General features: G+C 43.7%; 1 protein-coding gene across 1 annotated transcript; it reads left to right on the forward strand.

The window, feature by feature from the left end:
• The first annotated feature begins 1522 nt into the window (after positions 1 to 1522).
• josd1 (Josephin domain containing 1) lies at positions 1523 to 19307 on the forward strand. The gene is made up of 4 exons (XM_041177647.1): positions 1523 to 2308; positions 10489 to 10617; positions 12842 to 13036; positions 14605 to 19307. The coding sequence occupies exons 1-4, from the start codon at positions 2133 to 2135 to the stop codon at positions 14702 to 14704; spliced, it is 600 nt and encodes a 199-aa protein (XP_041033581.1). The 5' UTR covers positions 1523 to 2132; the 3' UTR covers positions 14705 to 19307.
• Positions 19308 to 21255: the final 1948 nt, after the last annotated feature.

The following is a 21255-nucleotide window of genomic DNA, read 5'->3' on the forward strand; positions in this document are numbered from 1 at the left end:
CACTCCAAAGAATTTCATTGGTATAGGCAGGTTTGAAGGAGGTATTCAAAAGGGAATTGGATTGCTATGTGAAAAGAAAGGATGTGCAAGCTTAAGAGAATAAGGCAGGGGAGTGGGACGAGGTCGAATACTCTTTCCAGAGAGCCAGTGCAAACTCGATGGGCCAAATGGCCTCCGTCTGCCCTGTAAAGATTCTGTGATTCGAATCCTGGAGAGTTGGCAACACCCCGGGAGAGGGCGGGGCATGGAGCTTTGCCTGAAACGTTTTGCGCATGCTCGGATTTTGACGTAGGTGCCATGACGTCACTGCGCCCGCGGGTCTGGATGACGTAGTACGCGGGTGACGAAGTGCGGAGGTGACGTAGTGCGCAGGTGGCGGCCGGAGCCGAGCGGGTCCTGGGGCTGAACGGTGGCGGCTTCCTCCTCCTTAGCGGGCGAGGGCTCCTGGAACCAAGCGGACGGCGGGGGAGAACTCGGTCAACGTTCGGGCCCGGGTCTTCGTCGGCCGCAGCTGGAGGCGGCGGTGTGAGGCTTAGAGTTTGTTTACTGCCATTGACGGGGAGAGAGGGGGCAGGGGGACAGGGTCCAGGGAGGGGGCACGGGGAGAGGGTCCAGGGAGGGGGCAGGGGGAGAGGGTCCAGGGAGGGGGCAGGGGGAGAGAGTCCAGGGAGGGGGAGAGGGTCCAGGAAGGGGGCAGGGGGAGAGAGTCCAGGGAGGGGGAGAGGGTCCAGGGAGGGGGCAGGGGGAGAGGGTCCAGGGAGGGGGAGAGAGTCCAGGGAGGGGGCAGGGGGAGAGGGTCCAGGGAGGGGGAGAGGGTCCAGGGAGGGGGCAGGGGGAGAGAGTCCAGGGAGGGGGCAGGGGGAGAGAGTCCAGGGAGGGGGCAGGGGGAGAGAGTCCAGGGAGGGGGCAGGGGGAGAGAGTCCAGGGAGGGGGCAGGGGGAGAGAGTCCAGGGAGGGGGCAGGGGGAGAGAGTCCAGGGAGGGGGCAGGGGGAGAGAGTCCAGGGAGGGGGCAGGGGGAGAGAGTCCAGGGAGGGGGCAGGGGGAGAGAGTCCAGGGAGGGGGCAGGGGGAGAGAGTCCAGGGAGGGGGCAGGGGGAGAGAGTCCAGGGAGGGGGCAGGGGGAGAGAGTCCAGGGAGGGGGCAGGGGGAGAGAGTCCAGGGAGGGGGCAGGGGGAGAGAGTCCAGGGAGGGGGCAGGGGGAGAGAGTCCAGGGAGGGGGCAGGGGGAGAGAGTCCAGGGAGGGGGCAGGGGGAGAGAGTCCAGGGAGGGGGCAGGGGGAGAGAGTCCAGGGAGGGGGCAGGGGGAGAGAGTCCAGGGAGGGGGCAGGGGGAGAGAGTCCAGGGAGGGGGCAGGGGGAGAGAGTCCAGGGAGGGGGCAGGGGGAGAGAGTCCAGGGAGGGGGCAGGGGGAGAGAGTCCAGGGAGGGGGCAGGGGGAGAGAGTCCAGGGAGGGGGCAGGGGGAGAGAATCCAGGGAAGGGGCAGGGGGAGAGAATCCAGGGAAGGGGCAGAGGGAAAGGGTCCAGGGAGGGGGCACACAGAGGGAGCCTGGACAAGGTGGAGAAGGAACATAAGGACTGGCGCAGGTAGAACCTAAAGGCCAGGGCAAAGGGGCACAAGTAGACCCTGGGTGCAAAGACTGGCCCAGGGACTAGCCTGGAAACCAGGACAGTGACTGATGGAATGGCCTGAAGATTGGAGAAGAATGCAACTGTTAACGCAAAGTCCTCTGCAACTAATAATACTCTCGCAGAAGCAAGTTGGGGCTCACTGAGAGATTATACATATTGTGCCAGAATGGTTGAACTTCAGGGAAAGAAATACTGATTTCAGTCTTAAAAGTGTTAGACTTGCAAGAGGAAAGTGTCCTTAAAGGATTGTCACATGCCACGGGCCTTCTCCATTGGAGTCATACAGTATATATTTTTTAGTTCCTGGAAGTGGCCGTGACGAAGTTCTGCAACCACAGCTATCGTTCTAATTGATTAATATGTACTGACTCCCAAAGGCACTTAATGCTACAGCTCAGAAGTCTTAATATGATTATAAGGTGCCTGGAACATGAACTAAGGTCAAGGTGTACTTTTTCTTGAGGTTTGATCACATTTCAGGCAGTACATCTTGTCAAACTGAAAATGAACTGTGTCCCCTGGAAAGGCGATAAGTTAAAACTGGACTCTGATGCTCAGGCATCTACTCTGATCTACCACGAGAAACAGAGGAGAGAGCTGTGCGCACTTCATGCCCTCAACAATGTCTTCCAGGATGGGAGAGCATTCACAAGAGACACCCTACAGGAGATTTTTCAGAGGTACCTGAAGCAGAGTGTCACTGTATCATGTTGTAGCATCGATTAAATTGTGGAGTTGCTGGCTGGCACAGTATTTGGTAAGGCCATTGTCAGATGTGGCTCAGTTGGTTGCACTCGTTCATCTCAGAGTCAGAAGGTTGTGGACTCAAGTCCCACTCCAGACACTTGAACACATATTCCAGATTGACACTCCAGTACAGGACTGAGAGAGTGCTGTATTGTTGTGGGTCCTGTCTTTACAGATGAGACATTAAACCAAGGCTCCATCTACCCTCTTGGGTGAGCGCTACAAGATCCTGTAGCCATGATTCAGAGTAGAACTGGGGAGTGCTCCCATTAATTACGCTACTCTTCAATAATATTTCATTGGCTGTAAAGAGCTGTGAGATTTCCTGAGGTTATGGAAGGTGCTATAGAAACCTTTCTCTCAGTGCCAGTTCACGCAGTTGCAGGGCTCGAAGTGAATCTGAAGTTATGGAACAGAAAGGCCATTTAACCCTTCATGTCTGTGCTGCTAGCTTTTCAACTGGCACTATCTAGTCAAACCTAGTTTTCTCCAAATACTTTTATACCCATTTTAAAATTTGTATCCATTTCTGTTTTTAAAAGATTTCATAGACTCATAGCTAGTAGTAGTAATCCCCGCTCTAATAATGTAGTAAAAGATTCTGTGCCTCCATATTACTGATTCACCACCGCGACAGTTATATTTTGCCTTTAACATGGAACAACATCCTAAGGTGCCTCAGAGGACTAACTAGAAAAAATGAAAGCTACCTCAAAGAAGGAGATATCCTCGCTCTCTCTCAACCATCCTCCATCCTCCCTCTCTCTCTATCCTCTCTCTATTTATCTCTCTTATGGCCTTCCCACTTGCTTCTTTTTCTTTCTTTTCCAGTCATGTCTTTCTCGCTTTTTTCTTTCTTTTTCTTGCTCCATTTATTTATTTCTTGAGTCTTTGTGGTTCAAGAAGATAACATCTGTTATTGTGTTCTTAGGTGTTTTTTTTATAGTTCAAGGGCGTTTAGAATGAAAATGTTACACACCCACTTCAATTTTACTGCTATCTTGGTACAGATCAGCCATGATCTAGTTGAATGATGTAGCAGGCTTGAGGGGCTGAATGGCCTCTGTTGACTACTGTAATATTTTGCTGAGCATCTGATGTGGCATTAATATTGGAAGAAGTATTGAATAATGCAAGTGTTTTTATCCCCCACACATACACTGAACGCCAGTGATTTATTTCTCTACCGATTCTCTGATGCATCATATTTTGTGTATGCATCAGTGATGGATTTTTTCCTGAAGCCTACGTTTATACTAGTTAAAATGCTTTAACCTTTACCACAGTATTCAGTTTATCGTAAAGAACTTGCATTTATAAAACATCTTTCATGACCTTAGAATGTACCAAAGCATTTCTCATCCAATAAAGTGTGGTTACTATTGTAGCAGAGAAGCTTTAAAAAATGTGCTCTGCATCTAACTGTACTGCACCTACCTTGGGACCATTTGATGCTCTCAATGCATAACTTGTTGATTATAAAACCATTGCACCCACCGGCCTGAGCCAGAATCGGAATTCTCAGAGGTGAAAGAATTGACATCCCTTGTTAGTTGTCAGGGAACAGAGTTCTACATGACAAATGAGATTTAATTTGGTAATCTCACTCAGGAGCTGCTGAATTGCTGGTGTGGAAAAACAAGAAAATTACAGCACAGAAACAGGCCATTCAGCCCAGCCACTCTGTGCTGGTGTTCCTTTTGCCCATGGGCAATACTTTGAATTGCTTGTGCATCACAAACAATGCTGACTTCCACCTCTGCAACATCATCCTGCCTCTGCCTCAGTTCAGCCCATCTACTGTTGAAACTCTCAATATGCTGATGTTACTCCTGGACTTGACTGTTCCATTGCTGCCCCAGATACCCCCCCTTCCACCAGCCTCCAGGAACAGACTCGTCAATGACAAGGCTTCCTGTATCCTGTCCCATACTAGATCTCATTCATCCGTTAACAACCTATGGTCTCTGACCTATATTGGGTTCCAGCCCCTGAGCTCCTCAAATTTATAATTCTCACCCTCATTTAAATCCCTTCAAGGCCTCTGCCCCTCCCTGTCTCTGTAATCTTCTCCAGCCTTACAAGCTGAGAGCTCTGCATTCCTCTGACTCTGGCCTCCTGTGCATCTCCCACTCCTTTTACTCCTCCTTGCTGGCCTTGCCTTAATCATCACTGGGCTTAACTCTGAAATTCCCTCAGTAATGCCCTCTGCCTTCCTGAAGACTCACCCCTTTGACCAAGATTTTAGTTGTCCCATCTGGTGTCTCTTTTTCTGGTGTCAATTTTTATCTGATTGTCCTTCTGTGGCGAGTCTTGGGAGGTTTTTCTGCATTAAAGGCTTTAAAATACAAATTGTTGTCATTGTCCCTACCCTGTTCCCATATCTCTCTTTTCCATTTTCGTTCAACTACTTATCTCCAGAAACTATTTTCAAATATTGATATAGTTTCTGATTCAGTCACTAACTCTGGTAGCGGATTCCACAGCTTCACAATCCTTTGTTTCAAAAACATTTCTTCCTCCACTCAGTGCTAAATCTTACTTTTAATCTTGAATCTGTGCCCCAGCTTTCCTCATTCAGAGTATAATTTTTAAACCAAAATATACCACCTCACATTTACCGACATTGAATTCCATCTGCCCCTTGTTTGCCCATTCCACCATTACATCAATATTTCCTTGAAGCATCCTGTGAACCTCAGAATTATTTACTGTATTTCCTATTTTAGTGTCTGCAGATTTGGAGGCCGTCCCCACTAGCTGAATATCCAAATCCTCGACTTACGTAGTGAACAGAAACTGTCCCAGAACAGCATCCACTTCCAACCCTTTCAGAAAGTGCCTTTAACTCCTACTCTGTTTTCTCTCTTCTAACCAGTTTTTAATCCAATTTGTTACCTTCCTCTAATTCCGTAGTCATCGTCATCTCTCGTAGTCACTGGGTTTCTGTAAGTCCATGTACAATGCATCTATCACATTTCCCTATCTACTGCAACCATTACCTCCTTAAAGAACTCGTAACAGATTCTCCAAGTAGAATCTTACTTTCTGGAATCCCTCTTAGGTGTTGTCTCCATCTAGACAGACATTCAGTATCTTTTAATTCAGATCCAGAATTTTCCCTGACACATACTAAGCCAACTGACTTTATTAGCCAGGTTAGGTCTATTTCCTTTTTGAAAATGTGTGTTGCATTGACCGCTCTGCAGCCTTCCAGCACACCTCCACTCTCAATAGAATTTCTAGGGCCCCTTGCAAGTGTAACTCTCTTCTATCTAGGTTAGATTAGAGCAGGCTTTACTCTGCATCTCACCTGTGCTGTATCTGACCTGGGGCTGCTTGATGCACAGTGTTCCATCTCTATCAAAACTGACTGTGATGAGCACAGACATGAAATGCTCCAGTAAAACTTAAACAAACAATTATACTGCTAAAAGTAATCAGGCTGTTGCCATGGTGACCACAGCGTAATGTGAAGCAGGAAAAAGTGGACGGTTCTTATCAGTGTTTGCATAATTCTATTCCAGGATCTGAAAAGTGCCCCAGTCACTGACTCTGCTTGTCAAAGGAATCCTGGAGTCTGGGGTTATTTAAATAAGAGTTTGCCTGTAGTTGTAGCACATTGTATATTCTAAATGTAATGACTGTAATATGCATAGAACAGTGTGACCTTCAGTATTGTCTTGGCTTGTGACAATTTACGGGGAGTGGTATAAATGTTCTGCAGTTGCTGATTGAGTTGGCGACATGGGGATTAAACAAGGGTTCATCCATTGTTTGTTCGAGTGTCTGATAAAGCCATAGTTTTAAAGGTATGCAGAGTGCATATCAGATCTGTGACACTGCCCTTGCATCTGAGTGTAATAGTGTCCCTAAGGATTGTAATAAGGCTGTTAACTTAAAGCAGGACACCAGGATATTGCCAGTCCAGGATCTTTTAAGTCATGAAGAAAAGTGAGGCAAACGCAACTTGCTTTTTGTAGAAGCTGGAAGATTGAGGACTTGCATTTTCCTCTCAGAAATGTCTCCAGTGTTTTGCAAGCAATGAATTGCTTCACTGTGAAGCCATGGTGTCGTTGACATTATATCCGTTTTTCCCCACAGAGAAATACCAAAAACACCGATGAAGCAAACGGCCAGTTCATCTGTTTCTGGTGGAGTTAGCTGAGGGAGGAATGTTGGTCCAGGACACAGATGGAATGATGCCATTGGGTCAGGCAGACAGACAGTTTAATATCTCATCTAAAGACTAACAGTGTAACTCTGCCCTAGATTCTGGATTGACATGCTGCCTTGAATTTTGTGCTCAGGTTCTGGTGTGGGGTTTCAAAGATGATCTGAATATTTTGCCAACTGAGTCAAAATAATATGGAAGATTTAGGATCAAAATATTCAAAGTTCATCTCCCTATGATGATCTTGTGTCAAGACATCTGGCTGCTGTTGACCTCAATACAGAGAGGAAGAAAACTAAGGACTGGGTATTAGCAACTTGGAAGGAATGAGAGAGGAGATTTCAGAGGGGAACTGTGCAGAATATTAATAAGAAATGAGAAAATGAGTGACTGAGGATGGATTGTGAGAACTACCTGATACATTTTTAAAAACATATGAAACACAGGAAGGCATCACACTGGCACTGGTATCTTTCAGGATTATGTAACACAAAACTCACTGTATCTCATTTGTTGTAAAATGCAAGTTGTTTTCTTCAAGCTAAACACTTTAAAACATTTGATCATCCATACAAGGAGAGATAGAAGATGCCCACACTCTGACTTGTCACATTGAGATAAGGAAATGACTCAGTGGTGACCTGAGTGTGAGATTTCTGTTTAAAACTGTGTATTTGCGAAGTATGATTTTTGAAAACTCGAGCCAAACCTCTGGTGTTAGAAATATATTTAAAAATGTATCTGTGACAGAACCAATGCAAGCTGCACGCCTTAAACTTTTACGGAGTATAATGACTGTAGCCTCCCTTTGGATCTGTAATCTGTATCACTCTGCTTACCCACTCCTGCCACTGGAAACAGTTTCTCTTTATTTACTTTATCAAATTCCCCCTTACGCATTACTGATTTATTGTGAGAATATATCTGGACCTAATACTCAGCAGGGAAAGAAACAGCAGCATTTTTTTTTAAGGGGACAGAGATGATCTTTAAGGGAACACTATAAAAGAATATGTGCTTTGTACCGCCTCAGGATATCTCAAGACACTTCCTGCCTTAACAAAGTGCAGTAAATGTTCACCTTTCTTTCCTACTTGGGTATGAAGGGAGGAAAGTGGGATATTGATAGTTAGCACACACAGTGTACCCTGAAAACTAAACTCATCAATTGATGCCTTACTTAAGTGGTGGATCAACATATTATTTAGCATAGCCAAGATCACAACAGTTCCACTGCACAGGATCCCTCAATTTTTATTTTTCTACTGGCTGCAGTTATAACAATAAACAGAGGATCTTTATTTTAACCTCAAACATTTTTTTTTAAGTAAGAAACAGTCTAATAGTAAGTGCTATAAAAAATGGTGACCTTAAACTCTGTCGATAGTTGTGGGTTGCCTTTTAGCTTGCCTTTTTATCATTGGGATAGTTAAAGGTATTAGCTTTTGCTCAGTGGCAGCAATCTCGCCTATGAGTCAGAAGCTGCTCATTTCGCGTCCCACTCCGGAGACAATGCACATCAAGGGAGTGCTGCACTGTCAGAGGTGCCATCTTCTGGATGAGACACCTTCCATCTGATTTCTCGGGCAGAAGTAAAAGATCCCACTACTAGTCAAAGGAGAGCAGAGGGGGTTCTTCCAGGTGTCCTGGTAATATTTTATCTTTTAACCAACATCACTAAAATATAAATTACCTGGTCATTATCATAATACTGTTTGCGGGATCTTGCTGTGTGCAAACTGGCTGCTGAGTTTCCTACATTACAACATTGATGACACTTCAATGGGACTTCATTGGCTGTAAAGCACTTTGGGACATCTGGAGGTTGTGAAAAGTGATATAGAAATGCAAATCTTTCGTTCTTGTTGGTTTTGAGTTTTAGCGATGTTAGAACTGATTTTCTTTGAACTTAACCCGGGATTTTCAGGGTCCAGTTGATTTTTTTCCCACTGATTTTTCTTTTTTCAAACATTAAAAAATAAACCTGAAAAAGCCCAGAATTTTAAATCGATGACAAAAACGGAATTTAAAAATCTTTACCTCTGTTTCCAATCTCTCTTCCATTGCACGCTCCTGTGAATTCCGTTTACTTCACTAGTGTGTTCATTGTTCAAAGTTATAATCAACTGGAATTGCTTAGCTTGTCACTGAAAAAAACTTTATTTGAAAATATTGGCCATCCTGACTTGGAACTATACAGCTGTCCCTTAACTATTACTGGGTCAAAATCCTGGAACTCCTATGGGTGTACCTACACCACATGGACTGAAGCGGTTCTAGAAGGCAGCTCACCATCACCTTCTTGAGGGCAAATTTGGGTTGGGCAACAAATGCTGACCTAGCTAGCAACGCCCACATTCCGTGAAAGAATATAAAAAAAAACTCACCAGTGGAAACATAAGCCATGTGTTAACTTTAGATTAAGGCCCCTTGTGTTGTTCTTACAGTTTGCCTTCATCCCACTTTCAGAATAGCAGCTTACTTCACAATTTCCATTTCCTGTACCAACTCTCGAGCTGCTCCTGAGTGAACTTGTCTTTTAATGCTGGGGACTGGGCAATTTTGTGCATGAGGTTTATCCCAGCATGTGTTTAAAAACTGCTAACCTTTTGGTACTCTTGCAGAGAGGTTAGACTTTAATCTCAGCAGTCAGGATTAGTTTTGAGTCTAGGTTCTGGATGTGAAATGATCTTAACATAAGGATGCAGTACCAGTAGCTATTGGTGATGAAATAACATCTTACAGTTGCACATTAAGGTATTTTATTACAGTTCGACCATTTCATCCTTGCCCCAAATCAAAGCCATATTTAACAACAACTTGTGTTTATAAAACACCTTTAATTTAATTAAATTTCACATGGAACTCCATGTACATTATAAAACAAAATTTGACACCAAGTCACGTAAGGTGATATTAGGGTAGGTGACAGTTAGGTTTTAAGGGACATCCTAAAGGAGAAAAGAGAGGTGAAGAGTTTTAAGGAGAGAGTTCCAGAACTTAGGGCCACGAAAGCTGAAGACACGTCTGCGAGTGGTGGACCGATTAAAACCAGGGATGGACAAGAGGCCAGAATTGGAGGAATGCAGACACCTCAGGGCTAGAAGGGATTAAAGAGAGAGTGGCAAGGGCCCAGAGGGATTTGAAAACAGTGATGAGAATTTTAAAATCAAAGTACTTTTCAGGTAAATTGTAGATCATTCAATGCCTAATGCAATGTTGTTGCCAGGATTTCAATGAATTTTAATAGTGGGAATGTTATATTTTAATATAATCACTTGAAGCAATCCTAGAAAAATGATAGAAATAAAAGCAAAATGCATTTGTTGCACAACAGGGTGGGTTGGAGTTAGGCTAAAGTACTGAGTGAGGTACTTTATCAGGATCCTGATTACTGTTACTCGTTGCTAAGTATAACCATGAAATGTGCCCTTCCAGACTTGGGTTGTGTCTGCAGGGAGCATTTTGAGCTGTACAACGCTTTGGTGAAGCACCAATGATTATCTCTCTCTGAGGAGCAGTGCGAGTCAGTTTCAGATGATGGAATCACACCAAGCAAATTGCACATCAAAGCTTATCAATTCAGTGTGACTACTCTGGTGGTATATTGTTAAATAAACCGAGTGATAGTATAATACTCTGTAGCAGTTCAAATTCCATGCACGCATTAGAGCATAAGCAATAGGTGCGGGAATGTAAATGTGCACCATTTGATGCAGGTGGACTGGATAGAAAATTATGCTGATTAATGTTTTATCAATAGAGATAAAAGCAAAGAACTGCGGATGCTGGAAATCCAAAACAAAAACAAAAATACCTGGAAAAACTCAGCAGGTCTGGCAGCATCCATCGATGCTGCCAGACCTGCTGAGTTTTTCCAGGTATTTTTGTTTTTGTTAATGTTTTATCAATGTTTAAATCTGTTTTTCTGTCTGCCAGGTTGTCCCCTAATACCATGGTAACACCGCACAAGAAGAGCATGCTAGGAACAGGAAACTACGACGTTAATGTCATCATGGCTGCTCTTCAAACTAAAGGTTACGAAGCTGTTTGGTGGGACAAACGAAGGTAAGGACAATCAGAAGACTGTGGGTTTGAGTCCAGAGATTTGGTCACACAATCTAGGCAGACATTTCAGTGCAGGACTTATTCGGAGGTGCTGTCATTTGGATGAGGTGCTGAACTCAGTTCCTGTTCACTCCAGTGAATGTGGATGAAGATGTAGGTCTGCGGTGAGAAATTTCCTCCCTCAGAGGATTGTGAATCTTTGGAATCCTCTACCCGAGAGGGCTGCGGATGCTCAGTCGTTGACTGATAATCAATAGATTTTTGATCTTTCAGGGAATCGAGGGATATGGGATCAGATGGGAATGTGGAGTTGAAGTGGCTCAGCAGAGCAGGATTGAGGGGCCGTTGTGCCCTGTAGCTTACTCCTGCTCATGTTTCTTATGTTCTCATAACCTATCAAACTATTTGAAGGAGAACAGTTTACCTTGCCATTCTTTACCTTGCTAATCTGACCATTTCTCTCATTGCTGTTTGTGGGAATTTGCCATACAAATTGGCTGCCATGTTTCCCTACATTACAACAATGGCTACTTTTTAAAAAAAAAAGGCTTCATTGGGTGTAAAGTGCTAAGGGACATCCTGAAGAGGTGAAAGACATCATATAATTTTAAGCTATTTCATAACTTTTCAAAATGAGTGCAATCTTACTCTTAGGGCCATCAGTTGAGTATAAGCTATTGTAATACTCTTTCTGTTGTTAGGGTAAAGTTTTCTTTTGTAATTTTTTGCATTTTTTAATAATGGAATGAGCGTTGCCACTGCTGTTCATTTGGAGGTGGCATGGGACTTAGGACAGGACTGACAGCAAATGGAGTCTATTTAAACAGCCTCTGCGAGCTACAGTAAACAGTACACATGACTGAAATTGCAGCAGTATTCTGATAAAAGTAAGACAATTTCTCCAGCAAACTGTAGAGAGTGGTGGATAGTTACTTAATAAAAATTATATATGTAAAATCTGTCCCAGTCATTTACAGCAAGTGATTGGTGAGAGAATTACCCAGTCATCTCCATCCTAGCCCTGCCTTGTGTCACTATAAACCACCCTAAAATTAAGGAATTTTGGAAAGCAGCTGCTGTGCGTGGCACAAACAGCACATGCATATCGAAACAGATACATATGTGAAATAAGACTAGCACATCTTAGGTCTAATTTACTGCAAGATGCAGGCGTTCATCAGTGAAGTTTTTTTTATTTCACAAGCATTTTAAATTAGGTTTTATCTTTTGTAGCTACAAAAACAGAATAAAAAATGATCCCAAAACTTGACCAGCTAAATGCAATTTACAGCTGCAGCTCTGCTCCAACATTCAGAATGCAGTTTTGTGTTGCAGGAGCTGTTAGATTTGACCAGGGTTGTTTTTGTTTGCAAGAACAACCAGTTTGATGACGCAAATCATGTTGAATTGCATCACGTAAGTGTTACAGTGTTGTGTCCATGTGATTGTGAAGATGGGGGAAGCTCTTTGTTCTTCTGGCTCTTGAATCATCATTTTGCTTCAGAATTATGTTATGCTTGACAAAATGTAAATGTTTATATGTTCCGGCCCTGATGTGCACCGACAGCTGACATAATTCGTACTATTTATGGCTCCTTGTGCCCTCATTAAGGCAAGAGCACCAGCAGCCTCTCGGTCATGCTGAGGCTCATCTTTACGCTGAGAGTGATGCAAGCGAATGCCCAGCATCCCGAACTGTGTGTCAGAATTCTATACATGCAGTTTTTGAAAGATCCCACCCCTCGACCCCACTCCACCCCCGCCAAAGCTGGAACTGAATCCAATTGTAGAACCCCGCTTGTCACCCTAGTTTGAAGACAGCTAACTCTGCACATACTGGAAATTGAATCTCCTGGCCTCTGTGGATCAGTGGCACTTCAGAGCAGCTTTTGTGTGCCTATGTTTCACTGTGCAGCTCTGCATAGGTGAATGTTTCTGTTATCTCAAGATCAATTTCAAAATCTGAAATATTTTGCTTTCTGCACCAATTGGTGTGAATTCTTGTTAAAAATGCTTTTATTTTTGAGAGTTTAGTCTGTTGTTCCAACCCAAATTATTAGAAGCCAACAGTTGGTAAACTCTTCAACTTTGTCATCTGCTAAATCCTAGCAAAGAACTTGTATTTATGAGCATCTTTAACATAGTAAATGGTCCAAAAGTCTTGTATTTATAGAGCACCTCAAACACGTCTCCCTGTATCCTGATATTTTTGCATTTTTTTCAGAGATGTTAATACTATTGCTCTTTCAAACGTGATGGGCTTTATTATGAACATCCCCTCCAGCTTGTGTTGGGGTCCGGTGAAGCTTCCCCTTAAACGGCAACACTGGATTGGCGTACGCGAGGTTGCTGGAATCTATTACAACCTCGACTCGAAGCTGAAACTGCCAGATCAGATCGGTAACGAGGATGAACTCAGGTTAATTGATCACTGAGGTTGATTTCTGTGATCGGATTTATTTGCGCCCTGTACGGTGGTAGCTGTATAAGTGTGAAGCAGGGAAAGCTGGTGTGTGAAATGTCAGTTAGATGTACAGTGACCCCCTCCTGTGTTTGTGTTGGACTTTGGGCGAGTACAGAATTGTGTTGGCATGTGATGCTTTCCACAGCCAGCTAGCCCACTGACACTTAATAAGTATTCTCCCTTGCTAATTTTGCTGTTTATCTCTTGAACCTCATGCTAATGCTGAGTTCTGTACTCAGCGACAGCCATCAAGGGAGCATGCTTCAGATAAGAGTCCTGAGTGGCAGCATATTATTTATCTGTTAGATCAAAGGGAGGCAATTGTAGCGAAGCCTGATCTGCCCTTGACCAGCAATCACATTCCAACAGGAGCCATTGAACCTCCATCATTTAAATTGCACATATTGCATCCTGGTCCCTGTGTGAGGTTTTTATTCAGCCTCATGGCATTGGTGTCGCTGGCAAGCCCAGCATTTATTGCCCATCCTCAGTTACCTCGGTGCTGGTGGGCTGCCTCTTGGAACGTTGCATGCGTTTATAGCAGTTTGATACAAGGTGGGTTGGTCAGGGAATTCCTTTTAACTGCATCTCATCCTGTTTAACAGAAAATTATCTCTGCTGACGCAGCCGTGAGGATGTTACAGTCACCCGCCGTGCTCCTGGATGGAAATTGGCCAGGGTCCCTGCACCAGACCAGCATCCAGTGTTCGCTCCTTCCACACTACCACCACCACACACACACACACACCCCACACCCCCACAGTTACCTAGTTGGTGTGTGTGAGAGAAAGGCATGAGAACAGGATCCCAATTGAATGGAGGAAAATTAGATCCAAGTTTGAAGTATTGGAACTTCCTGACTTTGGAATTTAAATAGCCACAGCGCGTGAGAAAATCTGCTGCACAGTGGTCTGTTTGGCAAATGTTTGAAATCAATATAATTTAAGACCATTCTGGAACGCAGTGTCAATCACCAGACTGTTAACTATCAGCAACCCACTGCTGTTTTAATATACTTGCATTTATCTAGCACCATATCAATGCTAAGGCAATAAGGTACTTTGAAGTGACTAGTTGTGCAGGCAAATAATCCTCTGCCTCTATTGGTTTGTGTACAGGTGTCAAAAGGGCTTGGCTGCAATGTCCTGCCTAGTTGGGTAGCTTACTAGTGTCATGGTCCACACATATGCATACTGGTCTCTTGGGTGAAGTGCTGGAGAGCACTTTGCAGCCATTATCCTACCTCATTCAAGGAGTCAGCAACTTGGAATCATAGAACAGTGCAACACAAAGACGCCTTTCAGCCCATAGAGTCTGAAAAAATGGGGTGAGAGGAATGAACACAAAGCGGTAACTTCATTGGAATGTTGGAGTGTAAAAGTTTATAGAAAGATATGATTTGTACAATCATATCTCTTGGTTATCTGATGGTTGATGTGTTACTGCCTGTATTCAGCATGAGTTGTACATTGTGTTGAAGGTTTTCTCTTATGCTGTATTGTATATTTCTGATCTTCACACAGAAAGTTTTTGAAACACCAGCTGAGGGGGAAGAACTGTGAGCTGCTATTGGTTGTTAGCGAAGAGGTTGAAGTTCATCAAAGCTGGAGAACAGATGGCTGACTTGGGGATATCCCAATTGAACTAAGCCTTGCAATCACTACAGCTCCATATTCTACGAACAGAAGCAAAACTCTTAAACCACAGCAACCGTTGAAGACTCTATCGGCCGAAAAGGAATTCCTTTTTAGCTCTGCATATCTTTAAAAGACTTGGTGACTTAAATATCCTAAAGGAGAGTTGGTGCTTTTTAAAATCTATGAATTACTCAAAGAGCAGAAAATCTTATGAGGGACGAAAAGTGTTTTGTCTTTGTTTTGTTGCTTAAGTGAAGAAAAAAATGTAAATTATATAAATATCGAAATTGGGGGGGGGGAATTATCAAAAATATGGGGGCAGCCAGGTAAAGCTTCAGGTCTGGGGCCAAGACTAAACTAAACAAGAATTTCAAATCCTTGCCTAAGGCCCAATTAAATTCCTTGCTCTATAAGTAAAAACTCTAAATGCTGGAAATATTCGGCAGATCAGGCAACATCTGTGGCAAGAGAAACAGAGCTAACCCTTTAGGTTGGTGACCTTTTATCGAGAAAGTTGTTGCTTGATTTGGTATATCTGAGTAACGTATCCCGTCCCCCCAACCTGCTTTCCCAGCCAGCAATGGCTACCCAGTCTTTTTTTTTTTTAAAAGAGTCATCAAAACTTCCACTCACAAAAACATTAGGTTGTTGCTAAAAATTGGGGCGAGGTCTGTGCTGGGCATAATGGCCCATTTTTGGAGATTATTCCCTTTCCTGTCTACGTGCAGCAGCCCATGTAATTTGAGAGGCCTTGAAGTGACAAATCAAGTTTTTAAAATTAGTGTTTTGGCTATCTGTTTCTTAAAATGGACACAGAGCTTAAAAGTGGTCGCTGCATTGACAATCTGGTCAAAGGTAGAGAACATTGTTGAGATTGTTCAAATCCTGTAGGTATTAGTTTTCCTGTATGCATTGTAATTTGACAGAAGTTTGTACTACCTGTTAGTGCCAATGGAAGTGTCTGTGCTATTCAAATGTCCTATAGCACTCCACATTAGTGACATCCAGGGGTAGCTTTAACATAACTCACCAGACTGGAACCCTACAGTACTGGGTGGATCACCAGTTTTACGCCCCACCCAGTATTAATCTCCACTGATTTCAATAGGGAGTGAAATCGGGTGGGGTGTGAAACCAGCATTGCAGCCTATTCTCATCTGTTTCCCAAAAGGAGGGAGGGGTGGAGGGCGGGGGTGGTTGGAGTTTGGGTAGAATTTCCCCCAGCCCCACGCTGTGTCAGGAAATAATTGTCTGATCGACCAAACCCAGAAATTGGGACCAGTGGCAAATTATATAAAACAAATAATGTGGACGGGTTAAGATAACCAACAGCACAAATTCTTGGGCAAGCAGGCACTCTTTTTAGGCACCTTAATAATTGTCTGGACAATCTATTGAAAAAGAGCAGGGACTTGTTGGGAGATTCCAAATTCCCCAAACTAAAATTTGTTGGCTACATTTCATAAAACTTAAAAATTTACTTCATGTAAATAATTTTATTTAGCTGATCAGACAACCCAACCACTGATGCAAGGACTGGAGACTGGGGGTTGATTATATTTCTCTTTGTTCTAGGAGTTTGCAGATAGACTGATCATCTGTGCATCTCAGAGAGGTCTGCACTCTGCCAGCATGTTTTGTGGTTTAATGTATGGCATCAAGTCTCACTGTAAGATCAGATATTGAGAGAAAAGGAGGGAGCAAGTTCACAATGGAATCATTTTCCTCATACTCACTCTTCCCTAATTTTGACCGCTGTGAATGTTCCTTGGGTTTCCTCTCGTTGTAAAAAGTGTAGCGCTGTGGATTTAGATCAGCTGGCTTGGCTTGATTTTATATTAAGGGTCCTGGTAAAAATGATGTAATTAACAACAACTTTGCATTTCTTGAGTGGGCTTTAGCCAGGAGACTTGAAATGACAGTATAGCGACTAACCCATGATAGTATCTTAAATCCACCAATATGGACAAACTGAGAAAGTATTGGCTGTTCTGATCGGAAGAATAAAAGCATTGAGAAGCCTCAATCTTATTTACTAGTTGTGGCCTGATTGGTCATGGGCACGGTTCCGTTTTTAAAAAATGCTCCCCTTCACTAGGTACTTGAAGACTGTGACAGCTCTGGGGCGTGCTATCCTTGGAGTTGCCATGTTCTCATTGCTGACTGTGCGCCATCATCACTCAGTTGCTGGACACCAAAATGCTTGTCACCTGCTGAAAAAGTGGCTGGTGTACATCTTTTTAAAAAAAAACTTTACCATTGGTGCCCAAATAGAGGGCAGGATTGTGGTTTCAATGAAGGAAAGACTTGAATTTCTATGGCGCCCTTCATGACCTCAGGATATCTCAAAGCGCTTTACAGCCAATGAAGTACTTATGAAGTGTGGTCACTGTTGTAATGTAAGGGTGAGATTAGTAAAGTCAGTGGCCTCCCTTATCCATAATTTGTGAAATCACCTACACTTACTGCAAACTAAAGTTGGAATAAGTAGACGTGTAGAATTGGCCAACAGAATTTGAGTTGGCTAGAAACTAAACTGATCTGAATTTTATAGCTGCATTTCAGAAAACCCAAGGAAGAGAAAAGGCTATTCACTTCAACAAATTCATCTCTTTGGCACAAATATTTAAATAGCAGATTCGCCATCGATGAAGATTTTGGTTGGCCTTGAGCTCAGACCCAGAAAGTGATAATTTAGTCAGCTCACTTGTGGTTAGGCAGGTAGGTGATCTCAAAATGCTGGTTTGTAATTTGAGTTTGAGTTAAGCTGCTACTTGGACTCCTTTGGCTGTCCCAAGTAATACTCCCTGAGTTTCCCACTCAGCAGCTGCATGGACCTTTTCAGTGGTTTGCAGTGAGTTGGAGAAGTATGGAGTAACTGGTATCTATTCCCAGCTGGCCTGGTCCTCATCTTGTTTATAAGTCTTGAAAATGTAAACAGCCTTGAGCACATCATCACTCGAGTCCGGTGGCTGCTTGAAAGAGGGGAGAAAAACAAGGCAACAGTGTGAAGGGAAGAGGATGTTTATTGGAATGTAAATAGGGACACAGTGAGGGAGGAGTGCAGTCCGATCAGATGTAGCAGTGCCCAGTTTAATTGTGTGATCAACAATCCAATGCTGAGTTGACACTCTGGAAAGAAGTGATGCATCCAAACTTGCAAACCTCTTGATACTCCAAAGCTGAAGGGTACGGGAGGAGTGAGACCTTCTGCCGCTGGTACAGCCCAGTCACGTTTACAGAGAGCGCATGCTAAAGGCAGGGGATTATCATTGCATCAACGTTTCCCACTGACCACAACTAGTTTCAAACATGTGAAAATTGGATATGGAAATCTGAACGGTATCTCATTTGGGAAGCTGAAACCTACCAAAAGTCAGGCATTGTTACGCTTAACCAAGATGAATAGGAAAGGGGAAGTGCAACTGGATGCTCTTCTGTTTTCAAACTTTGTCATCATTGAGACGAAAATGGATGGGTTCCTCACACTTTAATAGAGTATTAAAGTATTAGAGTATTGTTTTGTCAGTTACTGGAATGGTAATGAATGTTCAGACCTGTACCGGGGAAGGAATTTTCACAAGTGTAACCTTAGCATCTACATGGGAGTTGAGGTTTGGATACAGTAAAGTAGATTATGGAGGGGGCTGGAAACAGTATTTGTAGGTTGTTTGGGTCTGGAGTGGCAATTGTAGGTTATGAGGGTGGTCTGGAGATGGTATTTGTATGTTCTGGGGGCGTTGGAGAAAGTCATGTAAAGAAAATGTAAGTGACGCAGTGTTGTTTTCATCATCCTGACGGACAGTGCACATAAAACTTTTGTGGCCATGGTTGCGGAATTCCAATACTGCAGCGTTCCTGGATGTGACCAACTTGTATAATACATTTGTCTTTTATTTTGGCACTGTGAACTGGAAGGAAAGCCTCTCAGTCAATATAGCATTTCATTAAGGGGAGGGGGTTAGTTCTGGCCCTCATTTTAGAAGGGGTTGTTATTAAGTTACTGTTCAGAGAATTGGCCAAAGTTTGTTGTATTGGCAATCCCCCAATGCAACTTTGCTGCTTTCTCCCATTAATCAGATTAGAGCAAGGAAAATCGAGCCTATCCAACAGGGGCTCTGCAAATGTGTGTATCTCTACTGCCTCTGTTGCACTTTAAAAATGATAACTTTATTGCATAGTGAACACAGAACTTGGCATGATTGCAGGCAGAAAGGAAATCAGTCTGTATTTTTACATTATTGACACCCTGTCGCTGTTAGTTATCCCTTAAATTTGGGAGAGGGATGAACAGTACAAAGCTGTATAAAAACACTATATGTTTTGGGTAATTGTGAGGATCATTTTTGTTTCAAGTTCCTCAGGCCACATAAATAAATTGAGTTTCTGATCTGCCAGCCTTGTGACCCTTTCTTCATCCTATTTTGTGTTGTGTCTATGTGAATAGAAAAAAAAAATTGTTTTAAAAAAACCTTCCATTAATTTGTTTAAGTATGAAACTAATAGTTTTTGTGGCCTTAATGTGTAACATGAAAGAGTTTATGGCAGTGTTTAAGAAAAGTCACTATTAAACTTTTCTTGTCAACAGACTTCAGTTTCCAATTCTTCCTTCCAACTGTTGTCTTATCTGAGGGCAGCCTGGTTATTTTGATATATAATGAATACAAATAAGAGTTTTATTGGAGGCTAGCAATTACTGTGGCTGATATTCTTAGACTTAGTTCTTCAGGACCCATGTGGGACAATGGGCAGCAAGACTCTTGCCACCGGTCCCAGTCCATTGCAATCTCTTGCTGCAGCCAAGGTGCTGGTGTCCCGCTCTTGGAGGTCTACCTTAAATGTACTTTGTCGGGTCTCTGGTCGGCCCCTGTTGTCTTCCATCTGGTGGTGTCCATTCTACTGCCACATCGGGAGGTGGAATGTGTGTCCTGCCAGCATCAGCCGTCGTTTAGTCACAATGTCCTGCAGGCGCCTCTGACCAGCCCTCCGTAGCACTTCCTCGTTTATGATACTGCCCATGTGATGTCCAGGATCTTACGTGGGTGGTGTTGGTGAAAGGTGTTCAACTTAAGTGGTACCTTTGCTGTTCTCTTCCATGTCTCTTTGGCATAGATCGCAGTTGGCACTACTATGGAACTGTAGAGTCACAGCTTCATGGCTGTGTTGATGGTGGGATGCCCAAACAGTGTGGAGCAATTGGAAGACCAGTGCTGCTTTGCCAATCCTTGTGTGGTCATCGATCTCTACATCACCCTCCCTGGGAAATATTGCATCCAAGGTAGAGAAAGTGATTGGCATCCTCTATTCTGTTACCCAATGGTGAAAGGAAGGCCTTGTTGCTACCCAGTCATCATTGTCTTGGTCTTCTCGCAGCTGATGTGTAGACCAACCTTGGCACAGCTACTCTCAAGACTGGTAGTCATATTTTGGCGCACCCGCAATTCTTCATCCAGGGAGGCGATATCTGTGAAATCCAGGCCTGTCAACCGGTGGCGCTGCCACAGAATGCCAGTGTGTGCACCCACCATTGCCTTCCTCATGATGAAATCAATAATTAAGAGGAAAAGGAATAGGGCGAGTATGCGGCCTTGCCGTACTCCTGTGATGATGTTGAAAGAGTCCATGGCACCTGTGCTGATCTTGATGCAGCAGCTGGAGTTGCAATATAAGGCTTTGAATATGTTAATGTACCACATCCAGAATGTCGTACTGGACTTGAGTAACTGCAGAATGGATGCTCTCGAAAGTCACCTTGAAATCAAGGGTATCGTCTACTTCTGCTTTCAACCTGTTGAGTACCATGCTGAAGACCTTGCCAGGTACTGACAGCAGTGTAATGCCCCTCCAGTTGTTGCAGGGGCTGAGGTTCTTTTTCTTCGGCAACTTGATGATTACTCCTTGCCCCCAGTCATCTGGGTCACCCTTCATAATCCTGATCTGGTTGAACAGGTCTGTGAGCTCAATTATGACAGTGTTCTTGTCGCGTTTCAATAGCTCTGCTGGTGTCTCGTCAATTCCAAGCCTTGTTGTTCTTCAGGCTGTTGAAGGCTCTTTGGACCTCTGATCTGGCAATTTCTCCCAGGTTCACGTTCAGCTGCTGAGGTGCAGTGCGGCCAGTGAACTCTAACGTGGAGCTGGGATTGGGCTGGTTGAGGATCTCAGGGTTCCAGCCACCTCGCTTCCGCCTCCTTGACCGTCAATAACATCCTGCCGTCCTTGCCCTTGATTGATGCAATGGTGTTGCTTCTTACACAAGTCAGTTCCTGTACGATCCTGTAAAGCATCTTGGTGTTGTTCCGATTTGTTGCTTCTCGTGTCTCCCTTGTGCCAAATTGCCTTGTTTCCATAACTTGCTATATTATTAACACTGACCCATAAACAGTTTAGCACCTTGGACAGAGAACCATCATAGACTAATCTCACTGGTAAATTTAGAGGTTTGCACGGCAGAGTGGGGGTGATTGAGTTATGTCAATAATGCCACTACACTTTGAATGTTTGCTGATATTGATGCTCTAGCGAGAGGAACACTTCCTC

The sequence above is a fragment of the Carcharodon carcharias genome, chromosome 31, assembly GCF_017639515.1.
Source record: "Carcharodon carcharias isolate sCarCar2 chromosome 31, sCarCar2.pri, whole genome shotgun sequence".
NCBI classification, from domain to species: Eukaryota; Metazoa; Chordata; class Chondrichthyes; order Lamniformes; family Lamnidae; genus Carcharodon; species Carcharodon carcharias.

Coding starts and splice junctions, on each gene's coding strand:
- josd1 (XM_041177647.1), top strand. CDS start 2,133: ATGAACTGTGTCCCCTGGAAAGGCGATAAGTTAAAACTGGACTCTGAT. Junction 2,309..10,488: donor CTACAGGAGATTTTTCAGAG/GTACCTGAAGCA, acceptor TCTGTCTGCCAG/GTTGTCCCCTAATACCATGG. Junction 10,618..12,841: donor GTTTGGTGGGACAAACGAAG/GTAAGGACAATC, acceptor CATTTTTTTCAG/AGATGTTAATACTATTGCTC.